Source organism: Mesoplodon bidens (genome assembly GCF_964165515.1).
Source record: "Mesoplodon bidens genome assembly, chromosome: X".
In the NCBI taxonomy this organism is placed as follows: Eukaryota; Metazoa; Chordata; class Mammalia; order Artiodactyla; family Ziphiidae; genus Mesoplodon; species Mesoplodon bidens.
This window is the reverse complement of record NC_138163.1, coordinates 27,486,851-27,499,558: the sequence shown is the minus strand read 5'-3', so window position 1 is coordinate 27,499,558 and position 12,708 is coordinate 27,486,851. Positions and strand designations below refer to the sequence as shown.

Genomic DNA, 12,708 nt, shown 5'->3' with positions numbered 1-12,708 from the left:
GGTGATGGTGGCCTCATAGAATGAGTTTGAGAGTGTATATATACACTAATATATATAAAATAGATAATCAGCAGGGACCTACTATATAGCACAGAGAACTAGTCTCAATACTTTCTAATAACCTATAAGGGAAGAGAATCTGAAAAAGGCCATATATATATGTATATATTTACATAACTATATCTATATATATGTATAACTGAATCCCTGTGCTGTACACCTGAAACTATAATGATATTGATATTATAAATCAACTATATGTCAATAAAAATAGAAGACATATTCAAAAATTCTTGTCAGTCCAATCAAAAAGGTCAAAGTCTGTGCCACCATCCCTTGAACTTAGTTGGAGCTTTGCAACTGCTTTAATGAATAGAATAGAGCAGAAATGATGGTGCATGACTTCCAAGGCTAGGTTAGAAAAGATCATGCAGCATCTACCAGTTTCTCTTAGGACAATTGCTCTAGTAGCATTTAGTTACCATGCATGTAGTCTGGCTATCATGAAGCCACCATAATGGGGGTAGGGGGGGAAGAAGCTGGAAGAAAAACATAGGAGAGAAAGAGAGAGAGAAAAAAAAACAGAGAGAAACAGAGAAAGGCAGCTAGACAAAGATGGAGAGAGATATGTCTGAGAAGGAATTGGTCCTTGTCCCCAGATGCCAGACATATTAAGTGATGAAGCCTGTAGCTATAAAAGTATTCCACCCCAAATTACCATCTGATTGCAACCACATGAGGGATCCTAAGTGAGAATTCCTACCTGAGTCCAGTCCACCCCAGATTCATGATCAAAATAAATGATTTTTATTGTTTTCTCACTCTTTTGAGGCTTTTTCTTGTGCCAAATAGATAACTGGAATAGCTGATATAGAACATTCTCTAAAATATAATTTTATGTGAAAAAAGTAAGGTGCAGAACAGTGTGTACAGTGAAATAATTTTTACATTTTTCAAAGGCATGTTTTAATGTATTTATAACATGGAAGGATGAATAAAGATGAATAAGAATAGTTGCTCCTTCAGAGGAAAACTGGAGGACTGAAGATTGTAGATAAGAGGGAAACTTTTTACTCTATACCACTTATTACCATTTAAAAATGTTTTACCATATGTATGTGATATTTTAAAATTTTACCTCGTATCATTTATGAAGCAGAAATAGGATTGTTTAGGAGTAGAACTCACTTTTTAAAAATTTATTTATTGTTAGTTATTTGTTTATTTCGGCTGTGCTGGGTCTTAGTTGTGGCACGTGGGATCTTCGTTGTGGCATGAGGGATCTTTTAGTTGTTGCATGAGGCCTTCTTAGTTGTGGCATGCTTGTGGGATCTAGTTCCCAGACCAGGGATCGAACCTGGGCCCCCTGCATTGGGAGCGCAGAGTCTTACCTACTGGACCACCATGGAAGTCCCAGAACTCACTTTTATGAAGCAAACGTTCCATTATTTCCTTCTGGTTAGTAATGCCAGTCACAGGGAATCTTTCTATGGCTCCTAAAAAGACACTGTTTATACTAACACCTAGTTAGAAATAGATAGGCTGATCTTTCTCTTAAGTAACCACCTTATATAGATATAATTCACATATTTAGATGCAACAAAACTATTTAAGTTGCACAATTAAATGATTTTTACTATATTAACAGAGTTGTACAACTGTCACCACAATCAATTTTAGAATATTTTCATCATCTTCCCCAAAATCCTTGTACCCATTAGCAGTTACTCCTGATTCTCCTCTCCTCCAGCCCCTGGCAACCACTAGTATATATTTTGTCTCCATAGATTTACCCATTCAGAGCATTGCATATAAATGGAATCATAGAGTATATGGTCTTTTATGACTGGTTTCTTTCACTTAGCATAATGATTTCAAGATTCACTCATGTTGTAGTATGTATCAGTACTTCCATCCTTCTTATAGCTGAATAATATTCCTTTGTTTGGATGTATCACATGTATTCACTCATTCATTGATGGACACTTGGATAGTTGCAACTTTTTGGCTACAGTAGATAATGTTTCTATGAAACTTTATGTATAAGTTTTTGTGTGGACATATATTTTCATTTTTCTTGGGTATATACTTAGGAGTGAAAATTCTGTGTCATATGGTAACTCTATGTTTAACTTTTTGAGGAACTGTCTGACTATTTTAAACAGTGGCGACACCATTTTGCATTCCCGCCAGCAGTTTATGAAGTTTACAATTTCTCCACATCCTTGCTAATAAACTGATTCGTAGAAGAAGTGACAAGGGCATAGACACAGAATAAAGATATGAGGAAGAGATGTGGTGAGGGGATCAGGACAGAGACAAGGGAACAGACAAAGCAGGTAGAAAGGCTGGTGGCCTCAAAGAATCCAAGCCTTCAAGAAGATATTAAGCTTGTCTGGATTTAAAATCCCTGATCTTCCAATTGTATTATATTTCTATGTGAGACACAAAAGGTGGAAATGAGAAAAACGTTAGGTTAGAGAAAGAAGATAGGAAAACACTTAATGAGATCATTCTTCCTCTATGGAGACAGAAATAACAAAGTCCCAATTTAGGCGCTGGACATGCAAAGTCATATCTGATCCTTGAAGAAAGGATAGTTCATTCTTTATCCTGGATTGAAGCTATGCTCTTGCATCTGCCACCACCTTGCCACTATCACCTCTAATCAGGTACAAAGGAGCAGCAACATCTCATCCAGGGTCTTGCTTCTCCATATTTGGGATTCCCCATCACTTGGGCTCCATGGTTTAGAAGATGACTTAATTGTATTCTTGGAGCCTGAGACCAGAACATTACAGGCTTAATGGGTGTTGTTAGATATTACAAGTGGTGTTTTTGACTTGTGAGTAAGGAAATGAAAGTTACACCCTTCACATACGAAGAATTTTAATTCCACTACCCACTATATCTTTTTAATGGAATGCAGTTGCAAACCTTCCCAAATTGCTTCTTGTTTTTTCAACAGTGTAAATGAAGATCTACTGCCTGACGTTCTCCGTAGGTGTAAGTTTTACTACTAATGGCAAATTTTTCTTGAATACTTTTTATGTACATTATCTTATTGAGGTCCCACAATAATCTAGACAGGAAGAAACTGTGATTACCTTTAGGTTTTACATGAGAAAACTGAGGTTATGTTGCTTTTGGCTTGATCAGAGGTTCAAGTTAAAGATGAGTGAATATTGTTGGATAAACACAAGAACTCCTAGCTCTAAAGAAAATGCCTACTGGAGGTGGGTGGAGGGGAGGGTGGGTGGAGGGTTTTCAATGCTGGCAATTATCAAGTAGAAAGGGAGACAGTCGTCTATCCAGATGGTTTAGACTAATGATTCTCAACATGTTCCATGTTATGACACACCAATTTTGTCTAATTTTACTAATTCCCCAAAGCAATATGTGGGTTCTTAAAAGTAATTAAAGTAGAATTAAATATTATGTTAATTAAACATGCCTTTAAATGAATTTAAATGATGTAAATTGGTTTTACCCCTTGGGATAACTGCAAATTGCCTATACTGATTTTGTGACAACTCTGAGTAAGAACCAAAACTAGAGGACCAAACCAGAATATCTCTCAGATCCCTGAATTTGTATCTTAGGAGGTTTATTTCAGATGCCTTTTGGGAACTATGGAAGAAAGTTTCAGTGTTATGGCAAAGTTCATTCTCCTAGAGCTGACTGATCCTCCTCAGATTTACTTTTATTTTAACTCTTCTCTTGGGCTACTCATCCTCCTCTATACTATCACTATAGTACCAAAACTGGCTGTCATCTTCACTGGGGTAAGTCCCCTTTTATCTCTCTGTCCTGCTTAGATTTCTTTACTCACTGTGCCCATGGCCAGCATCCTGTCCAACTTGTTTTCCAAGCACCAAGGGCCATCAACTCCAGTGTCCTTATCAGCTCTTATGCTTTACACTCTATTCTGCAACTTCCACTACTGACCACTTCTTTTGTGATACTCCTCCTTTGATTAAACTGCTATGCCTTCCTCCTTATCCTCTGTGACTCTGAAGCCTTTAATTTCCTCTGCACTGCATTCACAAACAGCCGTCTTCCTTACCATCCTCAGAAGGCTCTCAGCTCCAGGGCAAGTACAAGTCCTTCTTGTACTGGCTTCCCATCTGACTGCTCTTAGCCTAGGTTATAGAACCAGGGCATTCACCTGCTTCTCCCCTGACATCCTTGGGATGAACACTCAGTGGCTGGCACAGGCTGGTTTCAGTGTTCTACACTGAAATAATATGCATGTTCAACTCCACAATTTAAGGGAAAATGTCTAGTAAAATCTTTTAGAATATCAGCTTTTTCTCTTTTCCACCTGTTCAAATAAAAGTATCATTTAAAGCCTTTGTGTTCACATGAGATTTTATCATAGGAGATAATTCTTCTTCCTAGTAACTTCATTTAGCCAAGGCTCATATGAATTAAACAAAATGTAGTCACATTCAAATTGTGTATTCCATCTCTTGCTTTGAGCACATTGATAGAAGCTAGAAGTCCTTCTTGTCAGTCTTTTCAAAGTTCTTTGTTAACAATTAGTCATGAGAGTTCATCTATACAGTGGGTATTATGCAGCCATTAAACTCAAGAGGAAGAATACTTATCGACATGCATATTTATCTAACATATTTTAAGTGAAAAGGACATGGCACAAAATAGTATTACATTATTATTCCACTAGAAATACATTTATAGACACACACATACACACACATGTATGCATGTATTAAAAAGCATAACACTAAAAGGACATATAACAAAGTACTGATGGTTGTCTCCAGATGCTGATTTATATTCCTCTTATTTCTCCGTATTTTCCCATTTCTCAATAATGTGCATGCCACTCTTTTATAATCAGGAAAAAAGTAATTTTAGATAATTCAATTAGTTATCAAGGTCAATCAGCATGTGTGGAAAAGGTGGCAGTTCTTACTGAAGAGAAATTAACACCTTTATTGTTGTTTCGAATTGAGGTTATATTTTTTAAGGTAGGAACACATCTCTAAATTTAAAATGTAAGTTAGTGGGAACTTATTGAGCTCTAAATAGTCATTTCACATATCCCTTTTCAAGAAAAACATAAAGTAAAACCAACTTATATTTGACTTTTTCTTTAAGTACTTAAAGATACTTAAGTATCTCTCACCTCTCTCCCCATTCTCTTCTTTATGCTTCTATACTGCCTAGAATACGTTTGTGTACACCATGAATACTTAGAAAATATTTGTTGATGGACTTGTTTATTTCTGTTTTCCATTAATCCCAGCCGAGCCATGTTCTCAGAATTCTACAAAATGGATTCTGCCTCTTCAGAAGCCTGATATCTGCTCCTACTGCCCCTGTTTAGTGCTCTGGGTCCCAGAACTCCACTTGTGCAGTGTGAGACAGACCTCAGCTGGTTCCATGCTCCAGGATTTCTCCCCTTGCAGGGATTGTGGGTTTGCTCCAGCCAGTCCCCCTGATCCACAGAGGCTTGACCAGGAGGCCACTCAATATCCAGGAGGCCAGATGGGGACATTCCTCCCTGAATGGGACACCCCTGACCACATCCTCAAGGAAACCCAAGTGGCTGACAGAAGAAGTGTCGGCTCCGGGCCAAAGGAGTCCCTGAGATGTCCTTGGCTTGGACAATAGCTAAGAACCACATAGCCAGCTGGACTGCGTGGCTCAGCCTTTGCGGGCTGTAGGATCCTGTCACTGGGACCCCCAGCACCACCCTCCCCACAATATCGGAGCATTTGCTCAGGCCCCCCATTCAGCCGGAGGACTGGCTCTGGCTGAGTTCAGTGTGGCTGAGAACTGTCTCAGCAGGGTCCTTCAGTCAGAGAGACCAAGACCAAATGCTTCTCTGAGCACCGCCACCTGGAGCAGTGCTGGGGAGGGAGACCCAGGCCGGAATAGCTGGAGAAGCCCACCCCCCAAGTGTAGCTGAGTGCAGCCCACCCTGTGTGCATGCGGGGCGGGGATGGAGGGCTTGGAGACGTGCTGAGAGCTCCCTGGAAAGCAAGGCTTAGCTTCTCCTGCAACTTTGAGTGGCAGATGCAGAGAGGGGTCAGTGATTATTCTCTTATAGCATCTGAGGGGACAGAGTTGCTGCCTTAACTTATAGAGGCCTCCCTCCACCCACCATCCCTCATCCCCTCACTGGGAGGGGCCTTGCTCCCTCTGGAAGGGCTGGCCTAGGCCCCACTGGTTTCACACCTAGTTCTGACTCCATGACTGTCCATGTCCCTAAGGGCTGGAGCTGCAGCAGCAAGACTGAGATAGGAACGCCAGAGATTGCCTTGGAGAGTCTCTTCCATTAGCCCTATAATTAAGAACCACTATTTATAAGACAATAAGGATATCCTCTTCTTGAAAGCTAGTTGGAGAAGCAGCAGAACTAGATGTGAGGTCCCTGAGGCTGAGTTTGGTAGTTTTGAGATCCAGTATGGTACAGCCTAACACTAACTCAAATGGGTCCTGAGTCTGTAAAAGAAGAAACTCTAAACCGTACCACTGACAGCTGGCTGGGCTCACTCAGTTTGTATAAATCTAGTGGACTTCCCCTTAAGCCTGAGAAGTCACTGGAGACTAAGTCTGGTTATATGCTGTGCAAGCTGGGTAAATACCATTTGGAACACAGGCCTATAGCAGATCCAGAGTAAACAAAACCTGATGCCTGTATTGAATACCCGAAAATTGTAGAACCCTACAATAAGGATAAGGATATTCTTATTATCCTTATTTTACAGATAAGAAAACTGAGATAGGAAAGTTAAGTAACTTGTCTAAGGTCAAAGAATTAGAAAGTGAGGGAGGTGGGCCTCGAAGTCTGGCAGTCTGAATCAGAGCTTGTGCTCTTAACCACTACATTATACTGCCTGACAAAGATAAAAGAAATCCTTCTCCCTAAGCAGAACTGGCTTCATGGACATGTGATCAGTGCAGTGGTACAGCACCCTGAGCTTAGAAGAGCCTTGTACTTGGGGTTTAATGCCACTGTCTTAATTTTAATAATTTGAATTTGTGCTTTGTAAGTGAAAACCAAAATGTGATAGAATAATTGAGTAGGCACTTGAAGCTTGGAGTCTCAGCTAGCACATAGTCCCATCTTTCACTGCTTCTTCACCTCCCTGGGACAGATTATTGATTGCCACTTCCCTGTCCATTAATACTCAGGGCCCCACCCAGCCTCTTCTTCTCTGTCTCACCCAGTGACTGCTGCAACCCTCCACTCTCAGGGATCTGGGCATGGGCCCAGGGAGGATTGGGGTCAGGTACACATGCCCTGCAACATCTCAGGGTTGGACGTGATGACAGCCAGCCATCCTGGCCCCAGGGTGGTAATGCCATTGCACATTTGGCAGATCACCCAGCAGGGCTCATTGCCCACCCTGATCCAGGTACCTAGTGTATCCTGGTGTAGAGGTTGCAATACCCTTGATGGTCACCTGTCCACCATGGGTTGGGGCAGCTGACCCATGGGAAGAGGATATGCCTGGTTCTACCTACTCACTCCTGACCAGGGTACAATGCATCTGTCCAGCAGGTAGGAGGAGGACCCAGCAGCCAGTGGGCCCCGCACATGTGCATCAGATCACAGGGCGGGGTCACAGGGCACTTGTGAGGCTATACACTTGCCCCACAAGTATCCCTGTGCCTGAGAGGGTATGACATTAAATGGAAAATTTTAAGCACCATGAGAGGTTGACAGAAACACTCCAGTAGAAAGGAAAAAAACTTTCTATCTGAATACCTTTAACAGCACTTTTTCTTGCTTTTTTTTTTTTTTTTTTTTAAAGCGAATTCTCAGATCCTACCCCAGCTCCACTGACTTAGGAATTCTGGGGCGGGACATGGCACTATGTGTTTTTTTTAATTTATTTATTTATTTACTTATTTAGGGCTGTGTTGGGTCTTCGTTTCTGTGTGAGGGCTTTCCCTAGTTGCGGCAAGCGGGGGCCACTCCCCATCACGGTGCGCGGGCCTCTCACCATCGCGGCCTCTCTTGTTGCGGAGCACAGGCTCCAGACGCGCAGGCTCAGCAGTGGTGGCTCACGGGCCTACTCGCTCCGCGGCATGTGGGATCCTCCCAGACCAGGGCTCGAACCCGTGTCCCCTGCATTGGCAGGCAGACTCTCAACCACTGCGCCACCAGGGAAGCCCCTTTCTTGCTTTTTGAACAGGGACTTCACATTAACATTTTGCACTGGGGCTACAAATTATATAGCCAGTTCTGACTGTAAGGACTGTCTATTACTAAAGTATTTTGTTATCCCCTGAGATCTACCATTCCCTGTGTAGAAATGATGAAGCTGATGAGGTTTGAACTGTCTCTAGTCTTGCTGGGGCTGTTTAGAGAATAGGGGACACTTCTACTTGCCAAGGAAGAAGCCCATTTCGTCCCAAACTCCCAGCTGTGTTAAGTATCTCACATCATGAGAGGGGTTTAGGAGGATGTGGTAGTAGACAGTATTCTGTGGTAGGAATCAGGAGACCTGAATTCCAAATCTGCCTCTCCCTCTGACTAGCCGAGAATGCTGCTCTCCCTTGGGGACACTGTGTGTCTTCATATGTGAAAAGAGCAGTTTCAATTAACCTAGCGTTTTCAGACTGTCATTGAGTTTCTAGAGCAGTGCCTCAGAGAGGGAGAGGTGAGTGCTAGGCAATGGGGCTATAGGCACCCCACACTTTTCCAGCCAAATCTGTTCCACTTTTGTTTTATATTTTTTTGTTCTGCATTGGAATTCACTTAAAGAAATAATTCCAATGCTTAAAAAATTAAAACCCGTAATTCTCAATGATCTCTATGGGCCCTTATACCTCTGAGTTCTGATTGTGAGAGTCTTTAACCTTGAATCCTACAAAAAGGATGATCTTTATTCCAGGAAGAAATGTATGATATGCATGGGCTGGTTACCATAGAAGAAGAGAAATCCAGGGAGGACAAGGGGTTAAAGGGCAAAGGCCTGGGTGGTATAGAACTAAAAGATAAGGGCAATGAAGAAGAGGTTCAGGTTCCCTACTGTGGGTTGAGTGTTAACAGGAAACATCCATAAAACCAGGAGATTCAGCTAGATGATCATGTCTCAAGAGGTAAGATTTTCTACCTCTCCTCCATTACATGGTAGAATGTAACAATGTCTTGTGGATAAAATGAACTGAATAAGGAAAAGGGTTAGCTGGGAGTGAACTTCAACTCTGCTAATGTTTTTTGAGCCTTTACCGGGTACCAAACTTTAGGCTAGACTTAGGGTGGAAGATAAAAAAAATTAACCAAATATGGCTCCATCTTTCCAAAAGTGTTTCAACACAGGTGAGCAAAACAGAAATTCTGAAAAATGCACAGAGTATTTTATAAGGCCAAGCATCATAATGGTAAAATAGAGGTGCAAAGTACAATGGGAAAACAGTGTATGAATACTCACTTCCATCTGAAATGTCAAGAAAAGTTATCTGGAAATGAAGATTGGATTTAAGTTTGGACTTTATAAATGAATAGGACTTGGACGAGCAGGACCTGAAGGTCTTCACATGCCAAATTTAGAAGTTTGGAATATGTGTTATAGGCAAAGAGAAACATGGAAAAGTTGTAAGCAGTGCGGAGGTTAGGAGAAGGCTGATCTGGTTGGATTTACATTTAAACCACTGGGCTTGTTATGTGAAAAGTAAATTTAATAGGATCCAGGGTGGATTCATAGAGAGGAGATAAAAGACTATTTTGCTAATCCAGGCAAGAAAGGAGTGTGCCATGATCCAGCACAGTGCCAGTGGCAGTGAAAAAGAAACTAATACAAGAGGCATTTGGGAGGGAGAATTGACAGGATTTGGTAATTGATTAAATACAGGGAGCTACAGGGCAGGGAAGTAACAAGGACTCACTCAGATTTTGGGCTTAAGAAACTGGGTGATGCCATTCACTCAGGGTACAAGGAAAGAGCAGAGCAGGTTTAGAAGAGTTCAGTTTCTGAACGTTAAGTTTGAAGTGCCTAAGGAACTTTCAAGTGGAGGTTCTACTTGGTAACTAGATATAATGATCTGGAGCTCTAAGGGGACTGGTTTTCACACAGCTACCAAATAAACCACATTCCCTCACAACTGGGTTTTAGGAGTCCTTGGCAGATGGCTACTAAGGTTAGACAGTTTCTGGGAATAGAGGCAGAGGCAAAACCATTCTTGAGGCCCCAAAATTGCATCTAACCTAGATGTAGCTAAATACTACTTTCTATTTTCCTTGCAGCTTGAGCCACTCAATTACTTTTCCCCAACTAGCTGTTTGATATTGGTCACTTTCTCTTCTCTTGGCCTTGATTTCCTCATCTATAAAAGTAAGATATTAAGGTTTTATATTCTTCAGATATAGGATTGTTTGTTTTTATGGATAGCCTGTTCAACATATTTAGATAAGATAGCAATATCCATGCATTTCGTGCATCTTTACAAATTCTGAGGACTAGCCATGGACTAATAAATTAACTGGGGTTCTACTTACACTTGTGTTTCATATTGGAAGTATATTCAGAAATACTAATGGATTTGGCTCAGATCCATTCAAACTTTGCATAAAAAAAAACCCATCGCTGCAATTCAGGCCTGGAATTTTCATTAATAAATGATCCATTGTTCCTTGCAAAGGATCTTCAAATCCTAGTCTAGCTAGTGAAAACAATCTCTTGTTTGGCTGAGTACTGTTCTCTTTAAGATTTATCCCTGTAGGGCTTCCCTAGTGGCACAGTGGTTGAGAGTCCGCCTGCCGATGCAGGGGACACGGGTTCGTGCCCCGGTCCGGGAAGATCCCACATGCCGCGGAGCGGGTGGGCCCATGAGCCATGGCCGCTGAGCCTGCGCGTCCGGAGCCTGTGCTCCACAACGGGAGAGGCCACAACAGTGAGAGGCCCGCGTACCACAAAAAAAAAAAAAAAAAAAAAGATTTATCCCTGTAAATCTCAATAATTGCACATGTGAATTCATATATAGACTTACATTTTACAGCTTCACTGTGGCAGATATCATAGAGCATTTGGAAAACACACATCTAGGAATATTCTGAGTCCTTATGAAAGATATGGATTTAACTTAATTCAGCCTAAGGGATATCAAGGAAATCCTCTATATAAGTACATGAGTGGTAAAGCAAAGGAATTAATGTTCTCTTCTATAACTTATAGTCAAATTACATTGTTGTCTAACCTTGTTATCTTGGAATTAACTCATGACTAGTGTTATACTCGTTCACAACTCAGACTGACATATTCATACCCACATATATTATTTCCTCCTCTTAAAGTATTTCTTATCAGTTGTTTCAGAAAATACACATCATTTTGTCCATATAATTTCTTCCTATCATATTGCTGTTTATCTAAGCATCTACACCTAAACACTTAGCCAGAGCAATTCAATTATTCTTAAAAGGCTTTATTCGCAGGTAAGGAAAACACTGTGAATAGAACTATGAGCAAGTCTTCATAGAATATATTACATTTTGGAGACACAGAATGGGAGATTAGGGACTTTTTTTCAATATTTTCTGTAGAGCAACTTTCACTTCCTGGTTTCTCAAACAATAGATGAGAGGATTTAACACTGGGATCACCATTGCATAAAACACTGAGACCATCTGACTTCCTGCCTGGGATCCACGTTGAGAGGGCTGCAAGTAGGTGTACATAGTTGTTCCATAGTATAGGCCAACAGCAGTCAAGTGGGAAGCACAGGTAAAGAAAGCTTTTTGCCTGCCAGAAGCTGAGGGAATTCTCAGGATAGTCATGAGGACAGACAGGCAGGAGACAAGGATTACCATAATGGAGGTGATCAGGGTGAATCCTCCACAGCCAGCAATCAAGATCTGGGTGACCCAGTGGTCTGAGCAAGCCAGTGCCAACAGTAGAGGGTTGTCACAGAAGTGAGGAAGGACATGTGGTTGACAGAACGATAGTTGTGTGATGGAAGTTGTCACAGAAACCACGTTAACTAATCCACCAAGGTAGCATCCTGCTACCAATTCGAGACGACGGACTCTAGACATGGTGATGTGGTAGAGCAGTGGGTGACAAATGGCAGTATAGTGGTCATAGGCCATGGAAGCCAAAATGTTGCATTCAGCGGAGGCAAAGATTATGGACAAGCCCATTTGAGTCACACATGCAAGGAAAGAGACAGCCTGCAACTTAGATAACAAATTTGCTAAAGTCTCTGGGATCATGACAGAAGAAAAACAGACATCAAGAAAGGACAGATTAGAGAGGAAAAAATACATGGGGGTGTGGAGGCAGGGACTGACTCTGATCAGGACTACCAGGCCTAGATTCCCCAACACAGTGACAATATAAACAATAAGGAAGACTCCAAATAGCAGGATCCCAAGCTGAGGGTTATCTGTCATGCCCAGAAGGATGAGGTCAATCACTGTAGATGAATTCTCCATCAATACAAGCTGGGTATTATCCTTGATGAGGTAAGAGTGCTTTTGACATGCTTTAAGTGAGGAAATAATAGAAAACTGGATGATACGGGTAAAACAGTCCCACTCAAAACACATGAAACCACAGCACTCTCCAACCCTTCCCTGCGTCTACAATCTCACTTGAAACACCTTCCCAAATAGTATCACTATTTCCCAAGCATAACATTGGGAAAGTAATGATAGGAGAAAAAAGGGGAAGGAAAATGAGGTAAAGAAAATTCAGAAAGCAAAAGGAACACAGCAGTAAGAAAGTA

General features: G+C 41.4%; 1 protein-coding gene across 1 annotated transcript in view; it reads right to left on the bottom strand.

Annotated features, from left to right (window-relative positions):
• The window catches only part of LOC308609295 (olfactory receptor 5G9-like), a gene marked incomplete at both ends in the record, with an annotated part of 57,675 nt that extends 45,260 nt beyond the window's left edge, over positions 1–12,415 (bottom strand). The window contains one exon of the mRNA XM_081222991.1: positions 11,503–12,415. Within this exon, the coding sequence (XP_081079117.1) occupies positions 11,503–12,415 (913 nt within the window). The remainder of the gene's footprint in view (positions 1–11,502) is intronic.
• Between the last annotated feature and the right edge of the window lie 293 nt (positions 12,416–12,708).